The 25,698-nt window shown below is 41.8% G+C and overlaps 1 protein-coding gene across 3 annotated transcripts in view; it reads left to right on the top strand.

Annotated features, from left to right (window-relative positions):
• FMN1 (formin 1) overlaps positions 1 to 25,698 on the top strand; it is a 339,089-nt gene that overhangs the window by 127,733 nt on the left and 185,658 nt on the right. For all 3 annotated transcript variants that reach the window (XM_057306184.1, XM_057306185.1, XM_026480077.4), the window contains 2 exons: positions 10,040 to 10,806; positions 15,436 to 15,586. In XM_057306184.1, coding sequence (XP_057162167.1) covers positions 10,040 to 10,806; positions 15,436 to 15,586 — 918 coding nt within the window. The remainder of the gene's footprint in view (positions 1 to 10,039; positions 10,807 to 15,435; positions 15,587 to 25,698) is intronic.

Genomic DNA, 25,698 nt, shown 5'->3' on the forward strand with positions numbered 1-25,698 from the left:
ATCTAAAAAACAAAACAAAAATAAAATAGACCCATAAATATAGAGAACAAACCTGTGGTTACCAGAAGGAAGGGATTCGGGGGGATGGGTAAAGTGGGTAAAGAGGAGTACAGGCTTCCAGTAACAGAATAAACAAATCAGAAGGGTGAAAGATATGGCATAGGGAATATACTCAGTGGTATTGTAATAAGCATTGTATGGTGACAGCAGCTACACATTTGTGTGAACACAGCATAACATACAGTGTTGTCGAATCACTGTGTTGCACACCTGAAACTAACATAACATTGTGTGTCAGCTATTTTTCAATTTTAAACATTATTAAGAAGTACTAATATTTCAGCTACTATCAATTCAAAATGATAAAGAGGAAAGAGTGTGCACTTAATATCAGCCAGATTTAAGTTTCTTTGTCACCATTTTCCAGGCATGGGGTCTTAGAGAAGTTAACACTCCCCCAGAATGTCTGCCTTACAGAGCTGCGAGGATTAAATTTAAGGCACCTCGCATGGGGTCTAGCACACTTACTTTACGTTGGTTCCTTTTCTCGCACTGTCTTGACTGAGCATCAGCAGGGCAGATGATTCCTGGAGATAGCACCATTTTTACACGTGTGTCATTTAACTTTGTACTCGACAGACTTGCATGTGTCGGGTTTTACTCCCAAGTCAACTTAAGTGCGATTTTATCTTTTGATTGCTCTTTACTCCTTTTCCTGTCCAGTTTCTTTATTTATTCCTCCTAGCGAGTTCTAATTACACTGATGTATCAGATGTGCCTCATGTTTCTGAGTGTCCCTGAGATGGCCTCTTAGTTGTAACATGATGTGATTTATTTCTGATAAGAACAAAAAAAATTATTGATAATAGTTGATTAAAACCAGCTATTGTTAAGTTCTGGGAATTTTATCAAGCCCAGTGCCATTCTTTTTATTAATAGAGGCTTGTTTTTATAGTAACAAGTGTAAGTCAATTACACAGGGAATTTTTGAAGCCTTTGAGCGGCCTTCAAAAACAGAACAGGAAAGCCAGGATGCCCACATTCAAAGCGATAGAACCACGGTCTTCTCGCTTCACCTCACTCTGTGAGGCCCCAGTTCCATCCCTCTGAGGTGCTTGATGCCCTTGAGTCCGCCTTTCTTTCCTTCCATCTGCTCAGACTGCACTTCTCTGAGGTGGTGAAGCTTCATTGCGCTTGTGTGCCGTCCCTGGGAATATTCTAGCTTGCCCCCGGCTCGAATGTAGAATTTGGAAGAGTCCCTGGAAAAAGTTGACTGACTCAAGTTGTACAGCAGATAACCTGAATTTTTACTGGCCCTGGCAGCACCACTGGGAGAGGTTGTTTAGAACAACAAAATGCTAGCAGATGATTTTTCCACATTGCTTGGCACCATCATGATGTCTTTCATCAGCAGGCACTTTTCCACGTTCTTTTTGACAGACGTGTTTGTGGGGACCAGACAAGCAAAAGTCTCCCTCTGTTGCTTGGGTTTCAGTACAGTGTGTTCCTTCGATGATATCTCTGAGCAGTGGTAATGTGAAGGATATTAAAAAATAATGAGGATTTGGTAAGGGGAAGGAAGGACCAGCCCCTCAGGAGGCTGGGGGAGCTGCCTAGAGTCCAGTCCCTAATCAGATTAAAATCACAAATGTGGTTCGATTCTACTGCGTAGTTTATTATATTTATTATACTTATGGGAACAGCCTTTAAGCTATTGTGGAAAGCACACTAATCTACAATATTTTGAATTGTTAAAATTAAATGAATGCCAACTTTTAGAAATACCCACACTTAAAAAAAAAAACAACCCAAAACCCCTGGATGTTTTATTTGAATTTTGTAGGCAATGACAACTATGAAATCTCCTGGTTTATGTTGTGTATGGGACTGTCAAAGAGGGAGTGACCACATGTACCTCTCTGTAAAAATTCTTTTGAAGCTGCAAGTCTAGTTGGGTGGGTAATACAGAGGCACAAGGAAGTCTTTTTTTTTTTTTTTTTAAAGATTTTATTTATTTATTTGACAGAGATAGAGACAGCCAGCGAGAGAGGGAACACAAGCAGGGGGAGTGGGAGAGGAAGAAGCAGGCTCATAGTGGAAGAGCCTGACGTGGGGCTCGATCCCGTAACGCCGGGATCACGCCCTGAGCCGAAGGCAGACGCTCAACCGCTGTGCCACCCAGGCGCCCCAGGAAGTCTTGATATTTAAAACTAGGGGAATAATTCAATTCCATAAGCATTTATGGATCACTAAGTAGCCAAGCAATGTGCAATGTTCTGGAAGTTCAAACATGAATAATGCACGGTCCCCAACTGCCTGGAGCTTTTAGATTTACAAAGAAGATAAGCATAAATGACTATAATGCGACGTGAACCTAGCAAGTTCTTTGGCAACAATGTCAAAGAAAAATTTTTGTCAGGAAGAGTCAAGGAAAGTTTAAGCCAGAAGGTTCAGCTGAACTTGACTGAATTTTCCTTTAGGGCTTTTGCTAGGTGGAAATGGAGAGAAAAGGTGTTTTAAGTAGTGCAAATAGCATGTGTAAATGCACAAAAATGTGGGAGTTAAACATATGCTGATTCTGTAGTGGTGCAGCACAGGGAAAGTATAGAGAAGTATCTGGAAAAGTTAGCAGAGGCCAGGTTTTCAGGAGCTGTGAGGTATCATGGAAAGAATGTGAATTTATCTGCTCGGTAGAATAACTATTTTCAATGTAGGTAATGAAGGGGTATTCCCCTTATGGGAACATATCAGAATCAGGAAGGGGCTTTTTCAAATAGCACATGTTCCTTTGGCCATTCTGAAATGACCCAAGTGTAAGTCATTGCCAAAAAGAATCCACTGATATCGTGGTATGATACTGTCTCAGCTGTGCTTGGAGCAGAGTAAAGATTAAGGACAGTGGCTGTTGATTTCAACTTTGGATACCCTTTGGAATCCCTTGGCGAGCTTTAAGGGTATCAGTGCAAGGACACCATCTCAGATCTCTGAGGCTGGTTCTGCCCATCAGTATTTTTTACAGAGCTCTCTAAGTGTTTCTAATGGGGAGCAGGCTGAGAAGCATGACATTAGACAGCTGAAAGTAGTGCCAGTGTGGAAAAGGAAGATTAAAACAGAATGGTTCAATTGGGATTGTTCTCTTAAGGATTGTGAATTTGAATCCTTCCAAGAAGGAGGTGGAAATAGATCACTAGGCTATTGCAAATGGGAAGAGGACGCACTTAAAAATAAAAGCAGTAGAAGCAATCAAGTTATGAATAAAGGAAGGTGGATAGAACACGGATGGCGCCTGGTAGATAAAACTTAAGGAAGACTGGAAAGATGTCAACCCTCAGCACCTGTCTCCTTTCAAATGAGAGACTGGGATGAATGCAGTAAAACAGAGTTTTGGCAGGGAGGGGGAGAGTCCTAGTGCTTCATATGACCTAAAGATCATTTAACTAGGAATAAATGGAAGGGTTACAACTATTTTGTCTCCTGTGTATAAGGATCATATTCAATGTGAAAGTAAAGGAGCCTGAAGAGAGAGTCACCAGGGTTCAAAAGCATTACGTTCCCTTGATCCAGCCTCCTCTGTGATTTTGGCTGGAAGGAACTGGTCTTGACATTTCATGAAGATTCCCAGGGACTTAGGCAAACTTTGTCCAGGAGGGAGTACCTGAGCAGTGGTAATGTGAAGGATATTAAAAAATAATGAGGATTTGATTATCTGATTATCTGACTGAAAGTTCTCCTCTGGGTTTGATTCACGAAGTCACCAGCAGTCCTTCTAGCTGTGGCGCTAGGTAAAGGAGAGGAAACAGCACATAACTTCCATGTGCAAAGTGGAAGGGGCACTTAACAGAAAGTGGAGAGGAAAACAGGGTTAAAAACTAGCTTTGCCAAAGGCTCAATTCATAGTATGTGTGAATTTGAGATGCTTCATTTGTTATAGACCTAGGTACAACTTGAACTAATTGATAGTATATGGACGGATGCAGAATGAATAAAGCACTTACCACTTCAATCATTTTGAATTACTATGCCGTGCTGAGCTTCTGAGCCACAACCAAGCCAAAATCAGAAGGGGTTGTGAACTGGGAAGGGCAAAGATAAGTTGTCTATTTGGGCCATTTGAATTTGTGGTCAGAGGGTTTCTTATTATCATCCCAGCATATTGGTATGGAGTACATGGCAATTCAGTATTTCTTTTTATTTGGGAATTTTCGTATCAGCGGGTACAGATTGTGAGGAAGCCATTCACGGAATCTGTGCTTAGTGATCTGTCCCCTTACTTTGAGCATTTGCAGGAGAGAAGGGGTGTTGAGAGAAGATAGCATTTGTGAAGGCCCAGATGCATGAATAAGCATGGTCCCGGGAGAGGCAGATGCTATGCAAGAGTGGAATCCAGAGCCAATCTGGGGAAGAGGCAGGAGCCAAAAGCGGAGAAAGTTGACAGAAAACAGATCAAAGGAGACTTCAGAGTGTCCATGCTAAAAAGGTTCAGTGTCAGTCTGTAAGGAATGGCCAATTATTGAAGAGATATTAAAGAATAAAAATCTGCATTTATTAAAAAATTCTCCTGGAACCAGTATGGCTAAACTGCGATCAGGAAAATTAAGTGGCTGTTGCCATCGTCTAGATAAAGAGGACCCACTGAAAAGTTGAGGCATTGGGTGTGGAAGGAAGGAAATGAATCAGAGGAATCAGTGAGGCTTGTTGATAAATAATATGTCGGGAATGAGAGAGAGAAACCAAGAAATTCAGTATGACATCCAGGTTTCTGAATGTGATGACTGGGAAGATGATGATACCATTAACTGGAGAAAGGAATTTCAGAGGAGGAACAAATTGAGGTTTGGCAGTGACGAGTTCATGATGAGTTCAGACACGTTGAGTTTGAGGTGGCTGATTAAACACGCAGGTGAATAGATCAGTCAGGAGGATGGTTGGAATTATGGCTTTAAGGTGCCACTTTGGAAATAGCAGTGTATAATAGATGAGTGTTGCTGTGCCATCTGAGTACACAAGATGGTCCAGAGAGATTGTGTAGTGTGAGGAGGGTAACATGGCAAAGCAAGGTGCCTGGGGAACAACATCTAAGGATGAATGAAGGGAGAGGAGTCCACAGATTGACTGGAGAGAGCTGAGAAATGGGAGGAAATTGGGGGTGGGTAGAGAAAGTACATCAGGAGTTCAGGGAAGCAGGGAGAATTTCAAGGCATCTCTAACAGTCAATGCTAACAATGCAGCCTAGAGGGCAAGATCACTGCAAAGTGCTGACCAAATGTCACGCTCAAATCGCACGATTTCAATGAGTTGGGGGTGGGGGCCAGGGACAGAAGCCAATTATAACTGGTTGAAAGGAGAATGGATGAGAAAATAGATCAAGTGGGAGTCGTGTGCTTTTTTTTTCCCAAAAATTCTGCTGTGAAGAAGAGACAGTGAGAAAGAAAGGGCAACAGAACAGATTAAAGAAGGTATCTTTAGGGGTGCCTGGGTGGATCATTGGTTAAGCATCTGACTCTTAGTTTCAGCTCAGGTCATGATCTCAGGGTCCTGAGATTGAGCCCCACGTCAGGCTCCCTGCTCAGTGGGGAGTCTGTTTGAGATTCTCCCTCTCCCTCTGCATGCCCTCCCCCCACTCACATGTTCTCTCTCTCTCTTAAAAAAAAAAAGATATCTTTTTTTTTTTCCTTTAGATGGATAGAGCTTGGTGTGGGGAGCTGAAAGCAAGCAAGGTGGTGTGGCCACTGGCCTCTGGGACAGCAGCAAAGAGACAGTAATAATGGTAGCAGACTTATGTGGCACCTACCATGTCCCAACACTCCTCTATATGTTGTTTTATGTGTATTAACTCATCTACTTCCCAACTGCCTTAAGAGGTGGAATGTGTGAGTGTCCCCATTTTCTTATAAGAACACTGAGCTCCAGAGTGGTTAAATAACCTGCCCAATTTATGCTCTACCCACTGCACTAAGCAAATGCTTTACAGAGTTACCAAAACAATTATTAAAAAATTCTTCAGTGGCTTCAGAAGATCATTGGTTAAGAGGTGGACGGGGAGGGGGTGGGACGGGACCAAGGTGTTTGCTGTAGATACAGGTCAGTCATGTGATAAAGGGAAAGTTTCTCTGTGGAACATGTCTTTGCAATTTTTTCCTATTATTAAGAAGTTGAAAATTGAAGAAAATTATTGGCTCATCAATGTTATTTGACTCTTAACCTTCTTGGAAGAAAGTTAGTTGGGAACAACAAGCCAGAGGTAGTTTGTTGTGGCAGAACTGAACTAGTCACTGTGATGAAATTGACATGTTGGCAAGCGATTCTGTGGAAATCAGGGCTGGGCTGTAGGTAGAAGTAAGCAGGGGAGGGAGGGGGAGATGGCAACGGGCAGAACGTTGAAACACAGATTATCTTGATCACATAGTTGAATGGAGCTTGAAATTATTTTCAGGCATTTGGTAGTAGAACTCCTGAAAGATTGGGTAAACTTTTGTATTTGTACTTCCTTGTTTGTCCAGACTTGCTAAAGCTTTTCCTGGTTTTGTGCCCATCATTCCACAAAGGTGGCATTATTTGGAAATCTGTTAGTCTTTTCTTCTGATATTATCATTAGCAACAGTACCTAAGAGTAACATCTATTCAGATGTCATGTACCTTTCTAAAAACCGTAAAGCTGGCTCACCATCATCCTCATTTTACACATGGGGAAACTCAGACTTGAAGACACAAAGTTCCTTGCCCAAGGTTGTAAAGCTAGCAAGTGGCTAAGCTGGGATGCGGACCAGGTAATATGAATCCAGAGCTCAGGTGCCTAACCATCTGCGTTATACATGAAATAGATAGTGTCTAGATTCTGCCTGTTTTTTTTTTTTTTTCAGAGTTGCATCAGGCTGCCATGTTTCATGTGAGAAAATCAACTTTAGAAAAGCCTTGCCTCTAGTTCTACTGACCATAGTTATTTGGGGGTTGGTTCATAAGGGAAAAAGTTGTAAGTTGTCTTAATGAATGTAGAGAATCTTCACATGTCTTTACCTTTTCTGCTGAGGTCATTACAAGTATTTCTTTACTTTTTCAATGCAAAATGGATCTGTGCTTTTATACACTTAGGTGTTCTAGATATTTGTGGGCTGAAATTATTATGAAGAGAGTTTTGTTAGCCATCAGGAAGGCCCATAGAGCAATAACTGGATAGAACTGTTGCTGTGGTTTTATCTATCTGATACTTGTCATGCTAGCTGCTGGGCTACAGAGCTGAAGGCAGGTACCCTCCCTGATTCTATCTCATGGAATGTATAATCTGATGAGAAAGGCAGAAATTAAATAAGGTCACCAGAAATATCTAATTATCGTGAAACTGGATTCTGGAAATTCTAATAACATCATAAATTTGACTGCTTCCCAGTTAATCAAAATAGGCTAAATGGCTTTGAAGGCTGGGAAACAGACTAGTTAATGACCGAGAGCTTGTCAGCTCTGTGCTAATAAGTGTAAAATCATAGACTCGAGGCATTGAAATAACTAAAAAGGTAAGTGTTAAAAAGGTGAATGTCCTTCCCATTTACCAGTGCACCAAAAACTAAAAGATACCTAGGAATAAACCTAACCAAAGAGCTAAAAGATCTGTACTGTGAAAACTATGGAACACTAATAAAAGAAACTGAAGAGGACACACAGAAATAGAAAAACATTCCATGCTCATGGATTGGAAGAACACATATTGTTAAAATGTATATATTACCCAAAGTAATCTACACATCTAATTCAATCCCTATCAAAATACCAGCAACATTTTTCACAGAGTTAGAACAAACAATCCTAAAATTTATATGAAATCACAAAAGACCCTCACTAGCCAAAGCACTCTTGAAAAGCAAAGCTGAGAGGCAGCAAAATTCTGGACTTCAAGCTCTATTACAAAGCTGTAGCCATCGAGACAATACGGTACTGGCGCAGAAACAGACACACAGATCAGTGGAATAGAATAGAAAACCCAGAAATGGATCTATAAGTCTATGGTCAATTAATCTTTGACAAAGCAGGAAAGACTATCCAATGGAAAAAAGATAGTCTCTTCAACAAATGCTGTTGGGAAAACTGGACAGCAACATGCAGGGGAATGAAACTGGAACATTTCCTTACACCATACACAAAAATAAATTCAAAATGGATGAAAGACCTAAATGTGAGACAGGAATCTATCAAAATCCTAGAGGAGAACACAGGTAGCAACTTCTTTGACCTCAGCCATTGCAACTTCTCACTAGACATGTCTCCGGACACAAGGGAAACAAAAGCAAAAGTGAACTATTGGGACTTCATCAAGATTGAAAGCTTCTGCACAGCAAAGGAAACAACAAAACTAAACGACAACCTATGGAATGGAAAAAGATATTTGCAAATGACATATCTCATAAAGGGAGATATATATGTATATATTACGAAACTCAACATGCCCCCAAAATAAATAATCCAATTAAGAAATGGGTAGAAGACACGAACAAACATTTTTCCAAAGAAGACATCTAGATGGCTAACAGACACATGAAAAGAGGCTCCACATCACTGATCATCAGGGAAACACAAATCAAAACCACGATGAGATACCACCTCACACCTGTGGCATCTCAAATTAACACAGGAAACAACAGATGTTGGCAAGGATGTGGAGAAAGGGGAGCCCTCTTATGCTGTTGGTAGGAATGCAAACTGGTGCAGCCACTCTGGAGAACAGCTTGAGTGTTCCTCAAAAAGTTAAAAATAGAACTATCCTAAGACCTGGGAATTGTACTACTAGACATTTACCCAAAGGATATAAAAATACTGATTCAAAGGGGTGCATACCCCCCAATGCTTGTAAAAGCAACATTATCAACAATAGCCAAATTATGGAGAGAGCCCAGGTGTCCATTAACAGATGAATGGACAAAGAAGAGGTGGTATAGATCTACAGTGGAATATTACTCAGACATCAAAAAGAATGAAATGCTGCCATTTGCAAAGACATGGATGAGGCTAGAATGTATTATGCTAAGTGAAATAAGTCAATCAGAGAAAGACAAAAACCATATGATTTCACTGATATGTGGCATTTAAGAAACAAAACAGATGAACATGGGGGAAGGGGAAAAAAAAAGAGAGAGGGAAGCAAACCATAAGAGACTCTTAACTACAGAGGACAAACTGAGGGTTGATGGAGGGAGGTGGGCAGGGGATGGGCTAAATGGGTGATTGGTACTAAGGAGGGCACTTATTGTAATGAGCACTGGGTAGTATATGTAAGTGATGAATCACTCAATTCTACTCCTGAAACCAATATTAAACTATAAGTTAACTAACTAGAATTTAAATTAAAAAATTGAAATAGATAAAAAGGTAAATGTCTTAAAAAATACAGTTTAAAATACTGGGTATGTGGAAGAGAAAAATAGCAAATCTTAGTATTCTCATTTTCTGTGCATTTGTATTGCTTATTTATTACTATATTATGAAAAATTATGAAACCCAAATATTGATCAGGGACAGCTTTGATACGGAAACTTCTAGAAAATACACATGTGTGATAGCTTCTTCTCACACCTTTTGTTTCTGCTACATTGGCCCGGAAACCCCATAGAAGAGGTATTCTAAGGGAAACTGTGAGGATAGCCAGAAGGGTCTCCATTTTTTTCTTACAGTTTTCTTTTTCCAAACCCAAACCAAAAATAGTAAAAGATATATTCAAGCATAGTCAAATTTTTATAAACACTTTTTTTGCATTTGATATCAAAATGGGTGAAAGTCCTTAGGGGACAGTTTTACTGTAGGCCTTAATCCATGATAATTATTCCCCTTGAGGTCAGACTGGATGAAATTATGCTTCTACTCCAACGGTTTAAGTCTTTGGAAAATTCATAAAGTGAAATTTATACCCTGTCAGATCCCCTAAACAACGTCTCTGTGTTTCCCTGTGTTGATGTGGGCTGGGCTATGGTGGCACAGGGATGGTATTGAAGTTTTTATATTGGTTATTTGTTTTTTTAGAAATTCTTTACTTGCTTTCCCACTGCTATCTCTACAGGCTCAGTTTGAACTCCAGATATTTCACATCCGGGGGGAGCACGCGGTGGTTACGGCAAGACTAGAAGAAACCATTGAAACTCTCAAACGGGAGACAGAACACCGATGGCGAGGAGGACGTGAAGAGATGAGAGATGCGTGTATCTCCACTGGTGACGACTGTCCTCCAAAGACCTACAGAAATGTGTGCATCCAGACAGACAGAGAGACTTTTCTCAAACCCTGTGAAGGTGAAGGCAAGACAATCAGAAGTAACCAGATAATACCCAAAAAGCTGAATATCTCCTCTTTAAGTCAGCTCTCTCCCCCAAATGACAGCAAAGACACCCATGTACCACTTCAGTCTGTGGAAGGCCTCTCACCAAGTCAGCAAAAGGCATCGCCTCCCCTTCCTGCACCACCCCTACCAGCAGTCATCCCTCCCCCTCCCCCTCCTCCCCTCCCACCTGGACTTGGACCTTTGCCACCAGTACCTCCGCCACCACCTGTGAGTGCTGGACCACCACCCCCACCACCCCCTCCTCTGCCTCCAAGTGCCGGGCCTCCTCTGCCGCCTCCTCCGCCACCACTTCCCAATTCTTCTGCTCTGCCCCCCAGTGGGGGGCCTCCTCCTGCTCCAACACCTCCAGGACTTGCACCCCCACCTCCTCCTGGACTCTTCTTCGGAGTTGGCCCTTCTTCTAGCCAATGTCCTCGGAAGCCAGCCATTGAGCCGAGTTGCCCCATGAAGCCTTTGTACTGGACTAGAATACAAATAAGTGATAAAAGGTGAGCCCAACTCCCCTGGCCCATTCTCAGGTTGTGAATTCCCAGGATTTTGCACAAGTGACATTTTATTCTTACCAGTTGGATATCTGTGTACTGTGACATTCATTTCTCAGATGCAGTATAGTGAGTACCTTGGATAAACAAGGTTGGAGTGTTTAGAGGGAGAATGTCTGTCTCTACCAGGTCTTGTCTGTATTTGCTATAGACTGATGCTGGGAGAAACAGTGTGTGCAATGTCAGATCCTTCTTTAAGATGAAGGTTCCATTTTACAGGCTCTTCTTACAGAAGAGCCCTGGTCTAAGTTAGAGCCTTCTCCAACATCCCTACAGCTAGCAAGTAATCATACAGACATAGAGCCTAAACCTATACTTAGGTTCAATGAAGATTTTTAGAATATCTGTCTTGTCTTTCAATGGGATCATCAACCTTATGATCTGGATACTTAACAGGTCTGTGTAATTTTTCAGGTTTTATTAGAAGAACCAGACATAGGTGAGTCATTAGCTCTTTAGGTCAGAAGGGAGTCAAAAAGTAGAAAATCTCTGCTTGAATTCTCATTCCCCTAACTACTAAATGGCCTCACATCTTATTTCGTTGCTCAGAGCAAGTGCCCGTAGAGCACATCTAACATTTGTATAGCTTGTTAAGCTGGGTCTGTAAGGCAGCAAGATAGGTTGGTTGGAAACTTCCATTCAAACATATTTGAATTTAATTTCTTCTGCTTCATTTCAGAGTCTGTCAAGAGGACAATGAGATGTTGAGTTGCTTCTTGACAATATTTAGATTTGAAGTTCATTTGTTTGCAAAGAACAGCAAATAGAGAACACATTTTTAAACATAAATTTTTGAACTTATTCCCCAAATCAATGTGTGGTGGTGAATCTTTCAATTTATATAACATTTTGTACGTGGAAAGCGGGATATTAAACAAAATAACATGAGATTGACAATTATAAAGCAACTGGAAATCCCTATAGGAGGAAAGGGGATTACCTTCAAACTACGCATATGGTGAACTAAGTTGATTATGTGCTTCATATTGGCCCCTTTCCTCTAACCAAAAAAATAAGGACCAAGAGTTTATGTGTGGAAAGTCCTAATACTTTTTTAAAATGCTGATATTTTATTATTTCCCAAATGAATGGTTAAAAAAAAAAAAAAGAAGATCCCGAAAAAGCTCCTAACGATTAGCTGCAGTACTAGTATTCCTTTTTGTCCCATTCAAGACTCAGATGACATTTCCTAGGAAATAGTTTCCCAGACTATTTATGTGGAGCTGTGTTCCCTTATTAGTGTTCTCAAATTAATGTACAGACATCCCAGAGTGATGAATCCCACCTGCCAGCCCTGGGGTGGTGCGTTTTGAGAGCACATGGAGCTGTTCCACACCTGTGTCTCACTAGCCTGCCTCCACTCCATTCCCCGCAAGACTCCGTAAGCAACCAGTATCCCGGCCCGTAGCAGTGGTCGAACAGTACCACTGGGAGATGTGGGCCCTTTGCCCGCTGTTCAAGCTGGGACAGAGTCAAGCTGGAGATAATCGTTATGTTTTTCCCTCCTTATGGAGTTGGCCGTTGTGAGAAAGAAAACAATTACATACTCGAGATCTTATTAGTTTCACTATAAGTTTAGGGCTTCAGTTCTGAGCAAAATGAAAAGTAGGTGAATGTACTGAGTTTCCTGCATGAAGCCTGCAACATGGCCGCTTCCCGCTGCTCCACACATTTAGTCTCTCTTACCATGGGTCCCTCAAAACAGTATCCTCAGAGCATGAGTGCTTCGTTTAAACTAAAAGGGTGTCGATTTTCTAAGTAGTATTTATTTCTGTACAAAACTAAAATTATTTGTGGTGTGTTTTTTCAAAAGAGAGGAAATGGTATTTTAATATTTTGTACAGCGAGAAGGGTAAGCACTGTGTATAATGTACATATAGTAAATTTTGGTCTTGGTCTTCTGGGGACCCAGAAGTAAAATATGAATTTCTCTTCATTATATATGGACTGCCTCTCACTCACCTGGTTGCTTTTTGTTGCTAACATGAACTGATTGTTAACTTGTGCCATTTTGGATTCTTTGGTGTCTGTTTCCTGGCTTCTAGAACAGGGAAGAGATATTTAGTTAAAGAAAAAGAAATCCTGGGGCGTGGATGGCTCAGTCGTTTAAGCGTCTCCCTTCAGCTCAGGTCATGATCTCAAGGTCTTGGGATCGAGCCCCACATAGGCCTCTCTGCTCTGTGGAGAACCCTGCTTCTCCTTCTCCCTCTGCCTCCCCCAGCTCGTGCTCTCTCTGGCTCTCTTTCTCTCTCTAAAAAAAGAAAAGAAATCCTAACTTATCTACTTTTTTGGCTTCCTAATATCTATTTTCCTAGTGAGCATCTTCTCCTCCTTCCTCCCCTTCTCCCTCCTCCTTCTGCCATGTCTCCCCTCTCCAGTCTCTCCTTCCTCCTCCTTCTACGTTCCTCTTCCTCTTCTTGTGAGCTAAATTTGTACATTCAGTGGTCAGAGAGTAGGTGACCATTGTAACAGATGAGATGTTCTATTGTGAGCGAGTCCTTGTTACTGACCCACAAAATGCCTGCTGTCCCCAACTCACTGAGAGGTAGTATTCTAAAGTTCTATTATTCATTATTGGAAATGCCTTTTCCCATAGAAACAATGTAGTAAATGCTGATCAAGTGCTCAACCTGTCACAGCCAATTTATTCTAGAATAGGAGTGAGTGGCAGCCTATTCATACTAGCCTGAGCTCAGAGTCCTTGGAGCTGGGACCAAGCAGTACAGGTGCAGAGATGGGGGTTGGGGGTGGGGGATGGATGGGTCTGAACAACCCCCCGCCCCATGCATCAGACCACTTCCCTCTACACACCGTCTCCCCAGTTTCCCAGAACCTTCATGAGGCCCAGACCGGCAGCCCTTAATAGACTGCATGCTCCAAAATTCCCTGGCTCTTTTCTGCCATCAAGACCCCCTTCCTAAGTGCAGCTGAGTTAAGCACTTAACATTAATGGTGTTCGTGTTTCAAATGGAAGTTGAGTGAGTGGCAGAGGTGGGTGGCTGAGGCAGGAGCACAGAGATGGACGTACTTCGTTGGAAGTATTCTAGATCTTGGGTAATGATTTCACAGGTATTCATTATACTTTTATATGTTATACATGTTGCACATATACTCTTAAGCAGCTCAAATATTATAAAGAAGTGGAGCGAAGCGAATCTGAAACAGACCAAAATGTTCATATTTCATGGGAAGGGCAGACATGTAGCAAAATGTGAACATACGGATCTGAGAAGTCAGTCTTCCCAACTGTTTTGAATATGAAAATCGCCTTTTAGCATCAAAAATTTTTTGGACCACCCCATATAATAATAGTTCTTTTGGTTTTCAGTAATGGAGAAAATACATATTAAAACAAGGGTAGGTACTTGCAGATATTATGGATCATAATATATACATACATTTGAAAAGCAAATGTGTGGATGAAACATTATTTTTTTTCTGTCTATGGGTTTTAAGAGTGTTTAAAAATAAGAAAGTAGACACTTGGGGGAAAATATGTTCTGACTGAAGGAAGTCCGGATGGTAACCCATCCAAGTTTGGTCTCGGAGGCAGTTCTTTTATACCTGATTTTCCATATCTTCTTCTCTTTGTTTCAAAACTAGTGCCCCTGTTTTTTGAAGATTAAAAAAAAAGACCCTAGAAACAAGAAGTACAGCCGCCCCATGGCTGATTTAGTTGAAATCTCTGTGGGGACTGGCACAATGAAGTTTTTTGGATTGTTTTCATTGTAAAATACTGTTGTTGGGGTGGAGTGTTATAAATCAAATATTTCTAAATGAGCTCAGTCTGTTCACAAATGATGGGTCTTGCCCTGAGCTGACCTGAGCTAACCCTAAAAACTGTTTTTTTTTTTAAGATTTTATTTATTTATTTGACAGAGATAGAGACAGTCAGCGAGAGAGGGAACACAAGCAGGGGGAGTGGGAGAGGAAGAAGCAGGCTCACAGCGGAGGAGCCCGATGTGGGGCTCGATCCCATAACGCCGGGATCACGCCCTGAGCCGAAGGCAGATGCTTAACCGCTGCGCCACCCAGGCGCCCCTCTAAAAACTATTTTTAAAAGTATTAGAAAAAGTCCAAAGAGAGGGTAACTCTTTACCTTAGTAGAAAGTGAAGAGTTTTATTCTTTTTAAGAAATTTTATTAAGAATTATCCCATCAATATCTCAGAATTGGTTATCTTTTTAAAAAGCATTTATATGATGCCCATTTTTGCCCATGATGGAAATGCCATAGACTGAGAGAGAAACAGCTAATATGGCCTCAATCACATGAATCCCAGGATTTCTGGTCCCACTTGGTTTCTCTAGATCTCTCTTTCTCTCTTTAATTGTATCTAATGGCCATTCGGTTTTGGAAATGGGTGTTGGCTTTGATGTTTTATAGTATATTTTGACTAAAAGAAAGTGCAACATGAAGAGCTTTTCTTCAAGCTTTATTAGAAGGAAATATATATAAACCTACATATATAAATATGTATATCTTAAATGAGTTATAAAGTGAATTAGAGATTTCATTATATCCCGTTCTCTTCTGTTTTGATTCTAATGTTTAACTTGTCATTTTCTCTTTTAAGCCAAAATGCTACACCAACCTTATGGGATTCCTTAGAAGAACCTGATATTCGGGATACTAGTGAATTTGAGTATTTATTCTCCAAAGACACAGCTCAGCAGAAGAAAAAACCTCTGTCAGAGACCTATGAGAAAAAGAACAAGGTCAAAAAGGTACCGAATGACTATAGTAATCGTTGTATTTTTTGTCATATGTGGGAATTCATTATGTGCTGCTGGTTTGCTATCTGTTTTCCAAAAACGTTTTGGAAGGTTTTAAGTCACTGATGATGAAAGGGAGTTAGTAGTTTGAGAAATCTGTGTTTGTACTTTCAGTCATATCTGAATTTTCAAACTACTTTCTTAATTTGATCTGGACTTTTTTCAGCTAATAATTCTATTGAAAAAATAATTAACTTGCAATTAGTGAAAGTAGGCTGTATGTTATATGGAAAATATGTCTTATGAACTTATTTATAAATTCATTCATTTAAGAAATGTTTATTGGGAATGTATTTATGCTAGGTTTAGTTTTAGGCCCATATGGTCTAGTGTGGTAGCCATTAGCCACATGTGGCTGTTTTAAGTGATACAATTAGATAAAATTAAAAATTCAGTCCTTCAGTGGCACTTGCCACTTTTCAGTTTTGTTTTTGTGGCTAGTGGTTACCAGATAGCACAGATGTTTTTTAAAGTTGCCATTATAAAAGGTTTTATTGGATAGCACAGTCTGAGCATCTAGGATATGTTGGTGAGAAAATCCCAAAGACCTTTGCCCTGTGGTACTTACATTAAAATTCAGCATTAGAGGGGCACCTGGGTGGTTCAGTTGGTTAAGCATCTGCCTTTGGCTCAGGTCATGAACCCCAGGTCCCAGGATCTAGCCCATGTTGGGCTTCGGCTCAGCAGGGAGTCTGCTTCTCCCTCTCCCTCTGCCTCCCGCCTTGCTCATGCTCTCTGTCTCTCTCTCTCTCAAATGAATAAATAAAATCTTTAAAAGAAAATCAGCGTAGAAACAAAACATTAAATCACGCAATGGAGCCGGTAAGGAAGATGGATTTTGGCAGGGTGGGGGCGGGGCTGCAGTTTTAAGTGTAGTGTTCAGAATAGTCCTCATGGAGAAGTTGACATCTGAGCAAAGACTCAAGGACTTGAAGTCAGAGGCCGCCAGCCGTACATCAGAGAGCAAGTTCAAGATTCCCCAAGCAGTCAGGCAGATGTGAAAGTCGAATGGCAGCTGAGCCATGCACAGGCTGCGTGACCTAGGTCAAAGTTCTTCTCTTTGCCTCCATCCCCTCACTACAACCTGAGATAATGACTACCCATATTATTATTCTAAGTAGTTATGAAATGAGGTAATTGATCTGTCATGCTCAGCACAGTGCCTGACGCCGTCCGCCCTCGACAAAGGACAGCTGCTCATTTTGTCCCCGTTGATGTGACTGCTGCGAATTCTCAGCATTAGCATTTTGATAACAGCATAGATGGTGCTGAGGAAAAAGTATAGTGCATCTATGCTTCGGCTCCTGATTTGCTATGTGAGCTTGGGCTGCTCGTCTGTATTCTCCAGGCCATAGTTTTTCCTTTTCTCTAAAAATCTGAGTGTGCCTGACCCACCAGAATGTTGTGCAGTTGAATCTAAGAGGGTGTGGAGGAAATGTTTTGAAAAGTGTCATACTGAATGATATTATCATCCACCCTTTATTCTTAAATTATATAGCGGCTTTCTCCATCAATTCCTATCTCAAGTAACAGTATGAGTATGAAATCACCTGTGCCTTAGAAGGACAAAAATGACAAAAGCCTGAATGCAGTTTTCTGTTAATCGAATCAGGTTCTCCCACTGACTTGAATTATGAATGAAAATCATCATCAATATTTTTTTTTTTTTACCTCTCAAGCGCATGGGAATTGTGTCTTCATGAGAAAAATGTGACACCAAAAATAATCAAATATCAGACCTAATCTTTTAAGAGGACATATTGCATGAAACAGTTTGAATTTTTCAACTGCTATATATTGCCATGCAGTGAGGTTCATACGAGACGGAAGTAAGTGTGCTCTCTGGGCCAGCTGGCTTACTAAATACTGTCTGTAGACATGGAAGACTCCTCTGCTGTCTAAAAAGCAGAAGAAGACTCTCTGTGTTCCAAAGCCGCCTCAATTTGCCTCTTCCAGAAAGCCTCTTCTGGCTAACCAGGAACCCCACTGGATGTTTTCTTACACAATATCATATTAAACTTAGTTTTGTCCTTTCTTTCTTCTCAGATTGGTATTACCCCTTTCTTTTGTTTCTCCCTCTGGATGCTTGGTAACATGTTGTTTACTCATAAAACGAATTACTTCTGTTTTGGCAAATGAGTATTTTTAAAACATCAAAGAATTTGTTCTTAAAACATCAAAGCGTTTGGTTGTTTATTCGTATTTCTTATCTCATAATTGTTTGCCTGTTCAGCAGAGGATTTCCACTAAGGCAGTTGGTGCTTGATATGTTTATTTTGTTTCCCTGTCTGAGGGTAAAAATACCCTTCATTTGAACTCTTTAATCTTTCCGAGCAGCGAGGTTGCCGTCGCCCTGCAGAACCCATGAATATGTGTAGTCTCCCCATTTCTCTCTAAGTGGAGGCAAATCTGTCGATCGACTGGGCTTTACGGTCTTGAGACCGGTTGGGAGTTTTCAGTGAGCTTGTGGCCTATGTGAGAGCTGAGATTTTACGTTTTAAAGGAAAAAAACGAGCTGAGTCAATGCCAGAAAACTCTAAGCCTGTCCCTATGAGCCTTCCCTCTGCACCCATGGTCAGATTTCACACACCGAGATGGAGGTCTCTTCTGAGAGCCAGATTTTTGTTGTTTCTCTTAAAATGAAAGTGAAAGTAACTCGCGGAGGTTTTGAGCATCAGGCCAACTTCATCAGCTTAACCGCAGAATGATTCCCACACGAGGTGACCAGGAAGAACATTGGCCAAATGGGTCTGGTTTCTAATGACTGGCATGGAGGGTAGGTTGGAGATTTAAAAATCAAGAATCTTGGCTGTAGGAGCTCAGCCAGCGTTGAGACCTACCTGTGAGTACCTCTTAAGCGGAGCTGGTTTTCATTCCCCTGTGCCGTCGACATCCGAGTTCAGAAGTAACTGTCAGAATTGTCAAGATTCTGCTGAACTCGGGCACTAGTTTCTATTTCATCTTCTAAAGTAGCATTTGAAATTCCCATCATCGGCAGTGGTTATCAGTAAGCAGACACGTATATTCTTAGACGGGGCAGGGATCCTGTCCTGTAATATCATCTGAGAGTCGGAAGGAACCATACCAGTCAGCAAATTCGGTACAGGAATTTTCAGTACAGCGAATTTTGGTGCATGAGAAACTGAGACCTAGAAAGATGACGTGACTTCTCAGGTTGCACACTGGTAACTGGGAAGACGCCGATAGCGACAGACACTTGAGAGGATGGGCAAGAGCCTCAGGATGTGTGTTCATTTCCCTTTCATTTAAACATGGATTTGCTACATGGATGACATGACAGTCACAAATTTTATTGGGATGACTGAGCCGACGTTTATAAATGAGAATGGTCATTATAAAAATCATCATCAACAAAATACAGCTACACCTGTGCCAATCCAAAGTCTTTCCTATATTGGAAAAGTGTCCCAAGTTTTGTTTTGTTTTGTTTTGTTTTGTTTTGTTTTGTTTTGTTTTGTAGAGTCACTCTTCCAGTAGGAAGTTAAATCTTTGAATAAAAGGATGCTTGGGGTGTCACTCCAACAACAATATATGTACATTGAGAGCTGTTTTCCTTTGACTCTATCAACCATGTTAAATATTAGCTGTAATACTAAGATGTGTATTCCATACTTGGGCATGTGCCGTCCCCTTTCATGACACCAGACCGTTCTGCCACTACAAACATAGCAGTTGCCAAATTGAGAACCAGAGCTGAAAACATCAGCTCCTGTTGGCACCACCAACACTCAGTACTGTCTCCTTTCTTTTTTTTTGGGGGGGGGGGGTTCCTGATAGCCTCAGAGCATGTCATTTCACTTTCCCACACAGATTCCTTTTCTATAAAATGGGGAATAGCGACCTTTTACAGGCTTGTTATGAGGATAAAATGAAATCATGGTGATGAAAGTGCTTTTAAGTTATTTCCTAGAACTATGTATTAATAGTCTTCATCTGTGAACCAATGAGAAAGTTTTATGAAGAAATTCTTGAACATCATTGATCCCCAAGGTCATTGAGGAGTCTTAAAACATTAGTATGTCCATCGCTGAAACTATTTGCAAATGGTGATCTCTAGAGCGTTCCTGCTTTTCAGGATTTATAGAATTCCACAACTTCCTTCATGCCACAGGCAGACGTCTGGTAGTTCATCTTACGCTGGTTTATATATAGTCTTTTGCGCTGTAAAACTGAGTTTCCACCGTCAACATGCCCGTACTTACACAGTCTCTAAGTTACATTTCTTCCTGGGAGAGGTAGGTCAGCACCTTGACACAGAGCCAGGAATCTGCCTTCATCATCTGAGATTCTTCCTCCTGGTACCTGTCAAGGAAGTGGCTGCTTTGATAAACTTTCCAGTTGCTTCCCAAACTCACGCTACAACTTGCAGAAAATCAGCATGACTTGTCCCTACTCTTCCTCTCTTGAAATGCCAAGATCTCACTTTGAATTATAAATAATCTCTGCGCTTGTTCCCTCCTCTGTACGATACAGAAAATCATTCCCCTCCCTCTGCGTTTTTAATAGCTAGTTCTTAAGAATTAATGAGATAAAGACTATTCCCTGAGCACTTGGGAGGGGGGTGCCAAGCTGGGGAGGGGTTGTGATGCTGCAGTCTGTTGCAACTCCCTGGAGCCAAGAACCTTCGGTTGTAATTTGGTCACTTTGGCAAGGATCATAGCTGTAATTCTTAAATCCCAGACTTGGTGTCTCAGTTTAGCGGGGAGGGGAGAAGGAGAACGTTGTTTGGAAGCCTGAACATAAATTTATAGGGTTTTCATAACCTGTTGCCTTCCAAGTTTATATAATTTCAACTTTTGTATACAGAGATAATTCCTCTGGGCTGCCTTGGTAAGGTATGTGCATTATTTTTTCCCCCGGGAGCGGGGATGATTTGCCCCCCCCCCTTTGTATTTCTCATGTGTTTGAAAAATGAGCAGTGAGGTTAGGGGTTATCATCTATAGAAATGAGTGAAATAACTTGCCTGTGTGTTGATTGCACCAATATATATGACCTTAGGGTCATTAGTGCTACGTCCAGATTCCTTGAGTGATATCTGGATTGATAAGGGCTTTCTTGTTCCTCCGCTTAAAGGCCGCTGACCCGCCAGATCTACCAAAAGCAAACGGGAGCTTCGACCCCACGACAGGCAACGATTTACAAAAGTTGTGCCTTGCAAAGTTTATTTGGAAATAAGGTGGCCCCAAAAGTTAAGTTGTACTTTTACTTTATTTGCTTATTTAAAAAAAAAAGGTAGCTAGAGCTTGTCAAGTACAGATATCAATGATTCTTTCAGAATGTTAAATCTGAATATTATTCTTGGAGTTCAGCTATATTTCTCTGTTGGCTGTTAAACAGTAAGAATCTGGACTCTGCCTCCAGCCAGCTGTAGAATCATTAGGATGCTCATTACCTCCCCCAACCGCAAGAGGGCAGCTAAGAATGCCAGACGCAAAGCTAAATTAGCTTTTTAGAGCAGGGAGAAGTGGAAGCTACAGGGAGTAACTGCCCCTCAGCACCCTCCTTAGTCTCGTGAAGTCTTCATTGTGGGCCATGAGAGCACATTATCCACACAAAGTACTGGGAGCCAAGTGCATATGAGCAAGGCTTGGAGGTCTTAGTAGAATAGAAATTACTATTTGGCATAGTTCCAGTGCTTAGAATGAATGACTGTAACATAAAAATGCATGAAGTATGAGGATTAGCCCCTAAGCCGCTGATCCTGGAATCACCGCCATCACGCACCCACGCAGGCACGTGCACACGTACACAGCTTTTTAAATCTTCCACATCGAAAGGGAGGGAAGTGTTTTTTAAGGGAGTGAAAGGGAGTCATTTGAATATAGATTTTGTTCTGAAAAACAACAAAAAATATGATTAGATATTGCAAGATAGGCTATGAGAAAATCGTTCTAAATATTTATATTTTTAAAAAGTTTCTGCCTGGTTGAAGAAGGTTTTGAATTCTTGCCTGTATTTTTCTGGACCTCTTTCATTTTCGTTGAATTCAGGCCCTTTTCTAAGACTATGACATGGGCTGGAGCTAGACAGTGATTTGAGGATGGGTGCCAATGCAGTGACTCCTCTGGCCTCCACTTCTGAGCTAGAAGTATGTGAGAATATAACAAGAACAGGCAAAGATCTCTCTGTGCTTTTAAGACACAAAACCAGGTCGCTGGATGCTTTCGCAGCTGAACTCATAAATGCTTTGCAAAGTGCACACATCTCCAACGTACACGAAGGTCATGTGTTTGCACAGGTACGTGCTTAATGTGGGCAGAAATAAGTCTGAATAACCTTGCACTTATGTAATGTGTATCAAGTGAAGATGACGAGGATTTCAGTAGAGACGATAATAGTTAATGCGAAGTCCGCGGTTTGGGCTGAGTGCTCAGCAGGATTAACTTACCTAATCAACACAAGGACCCAGTTAGATGGTTCCTGCTATTGCTCCCATTTCACAGGTGAGGAAGCTTCAGCCTAGAGGGGTTACATAACTTGCCCAGCATCACACAGCTCATAAGTGGTGAGGAAATGGATCGAACAACAACCCCAGAGCTCGTGCTCTTAATTACTTGACAAACAGTCCGTTGGACTCAGTTTAACTACAAGTCCTGACTCGAAGTACACTTGGAGAAGGCGAATTGTATTCCTTGGTCATGGTTTAGTGAAAGAAGCACTAGCTTTGGTGTCAGTAGACCTGGTTTCTACTTCTGGCTCTGACCTTGGCCAACTCTTGAATCTTGGGCAAGTTCTTCAAATTCTCTGGGTCTCAGGTCTCATCTGTCAAAAGACACAAACTTTAATTAGATGAATTACAATGATCCAGTCTTTACTTCCACCTTGCAAATAGGGGCACTGAAGATCCACCAACTTCTGTTTTACCTATTAGAGAGAAGATAGACAAGAAGATAGACATGTGAACCAACATCTCTGCACTCAGCCCCAGGCACCATCTGATAGATCGGGCTGCTTGACACCATCATGCCATGTTGTAGGAGTCATAGATGTGTGGGAGCTCAGGGAATAACTGTCAATAAGCCCCAATCTTAAGGACATAAACGGACTGGAGGATTCTCTTAAAATAAACCAAGTGTCTTTACGTACTGGGGTATTGACAGACTGGGAGTATGATGGGGGAAGATCGCAATGGAGAGGCACCAGAGATCTTGTCTCAAGGTAAGTAGTTAGGCAGTTGCTGTGTGTCCAGTCACGTAACCTCTCTCGCCTTAGTTTCTGCAACTGTCACGGCATCCAAAGTGGATGTTTTTAAAGACGCTTTCCAGATGCAGAATATCAGATCATATCTGTGTGGACACCTTCACACACACATTTTACAGCTGAGTGTAGACAAGTGTGTGAGTAGAAAGAAGCTGCACACGCAGACCTTGCTTCGTCAGTGAGGAACATGGGATATAACGCAAACCAGCGTCACACCGGTTTCCTTCCTTCCAAGATGCGGTGTTTCCCTTCTCACGCTTGCTCTGCTTAACAAAACATGCATTGGGCAGCATCAGCCTTTGGTCAAACTGGCCAGGTCCCCTTGGCTGGTGTGAGCCCTCACCGTGCTTTCCTCCTTCGTCTTTCAGAGTTTCCAGGGTCCAGAGGCCAGCCAGGAGTTCAGGTTACACCAGACAAAGCTGTCCACGTGTTTCTTAAGACAGTCTGGCTTGACCCCACTACTATGGCCACACTTCCAATTTTTGATAAAATACCTTTTGGCCCAGAGCTTGATTTCAGTTAGGTCTGACCTGATTTCTCTCCAGCTGAGGCTAATTTGCATGGCTGTAAACACGGGCCTTACAAAGCTCACCAACTGTGATAAAAGCAAAGGAAACCGGAGACCACTGGAAACTCCAAAACCCGCCTTCGGTGTCTGAGCCTGACTCTGAGTCACGCCTCAGCCCGGGAGGCTGCCAGCGTGCAGCCGCTAAAGAAATGTTATTCTGATTGATCTGATTAGGGCAGCAAGGTTAGCCATGGTCAATTTACAAAGACAGTATGAGAAGAAATCATGTGTGTAGCCATGTTATGGGTCAGCGAGGCCCCAGCCAGAAGTTATGAAAAGGCACAGCTCTGCCAGGACCATTATCAGATCTCCTGGGTGGGGTACAAATGAGATTGGAAGGTTAGGGGCCCCTCCAGTGGAATGAATGACAAAAGGGATTGGGCTGAGAAGAGCTAGTGAATCATGCTTGCTTCCAGCTTCCAGGATTCCTTAGCTGCCAAGCCCCTTCCATGTGAGTGGGAGAGCCTGGGAGTTCCCCAGTGCAGCGTGAGGAGGACTGTCCTAGCTCCTCATTGCAATGGAAAGGAGAGGGTGGAAAGGCTCCTTTGAGAACATGAGACTCTAGATTGACCCATCGAAGCAGCCAGATGGAACCTATTGGGCATTCCGATCCCTTCCTCCACCCAAGAGTGGTTTAATTGGGATCTGGCTTCAGGCTCTGGTTACTAAATAACCTGAGTTTTAGTGTTTTCATTTTCATTAATTAGCTCTTATGCCGGGTACCTTATTAGTCAATTAGGCATTTTGCATGTGCAAAATATCCTAGGAGGTGAGAAGGGGGTCTTTAAAAATAATTTAGAGCTGCAAGTACCAGGGGGTTAATTCATGACCTAATTATCACATCACTTTTTACTCTCTTGTAGACTCTTGTACAACTTCCTTCATTTACAGCAAGCACAAAAACTAACTTTTAAACTTTGCTTTCAAATGGTTATTGCATTCATATTGATTTTGAGAAATTTGGATCCTCCACTCTGGATGTGGTTCTCTTCTTCCCTGTCCAACTTAGGAACATCAGTGTTACTTACAACACTGGGATAAGGTGTGTTCATTAGCAAAGAAAGATTTATTTAAAATGTAGCCAACTGAAAGCCACATTACTTGAGCTGGGGCTCATTATAGATAGTTCACTCTGTACTATAATCATCTTACTAATGGAAAAAATGAGACATAGAGATGGTTGCTTAGCAAAGAATGTGATTCAGAATGTAGCAGCAAAATATCTAAAGCTTACGATGTTTAGACTGATTTAGTAAGACCTTGGAGAAACTGGACCATGCAATGTCTTTGTTGTGGATTACGTACCCTCTTGGGGTGTGGCAATATCCAGGCAACTCAGCCCCGTGGGACGCAGCCATTCATCTGCCACCAAAGGAAGGGGTAAGCCTTTGAGGCTGAAGGTACACGTGGAAGGAGATAGGTACAAACTCCCTGCACTGGTCTTCGAGTGCTGTCAGCTGAAATCTTGGGCTTTGCCCTGGAGCCACCAAGAAGCCGGGGCAAGGCTGTCATAGAGGCCTGAGCTCCAGGCCTCTGAGCAACTGTTTTCCTCCAGCACACCCAGTGCACCAAGAGTCAACAACTAGTCGAGGATGGAAGGGAGTAGTGTAGTGTTTCAACACGGGTATCTTTCTGACTGATCACTGTGTTCATGGGACAAGGCTCTTCATCCTTCTAAGGCTCAGTTTCCTCATCTGTAAAGTGAGAATAAGAATAGTACTTACTTCAAAAGGTGACTCTGAGAATTAAAATAATCTGTGTTTAGCTTGGTGCCTGGTGCGCAAATGTTTGCTGCCCCCGCCATACTCTTGGCACCATCATCATTACCGTGAGGAGTAGGAATAAGAACGAGAGTCCTCCAGTGGCACTCCTCAAGGAGAACAGAAGGATGGACTCAACCAGAGGCCCCATTGCTCATTCAGTGATGGCTTCTGAGCCTCCAGAGAGCTACAGGAGGTCTCTTTTACTCTATCCTTTCTTTGCATGTCCCAAGGGGACACAACTATGTAATTTAAAAGAAAAGAAATGAATTTAAGCTGGATGCTCAGAGATGAATGTCCTCAAGGTGTGCCAAGAGAAAACAATCCAATAGAACAAAGAGGTGACAAAATTCGTGTCTATTTTCTAGTACTATTTTCATTTGGCTTTCCTGGGAATCTGTGTGTGTAGTACAGTTTTAAGTGTGCCAGCTGCTGGCAGGGATATAGGTGGCCTCCTTGAATCCTTTTAGAACATGGTAAGCTACAAATAAATACAAACACGTCTAGAATGGCT

Source organism: Ursus arctos, unplaced genomic scaffold (genome assembly GCF_023065955.2).
Source record: "Ursus arctos isolate Adak ecotype North America unplaced genomic scaffold, UrsArc2.0 scaffold_36, whole genome shotgun sequence".
Taxonomy (NCBI): Eukaryota; Metazoa; Chordata; class Mammalia; order Carnivora; family Ursidae; genus Ursus; species Ursus arctos.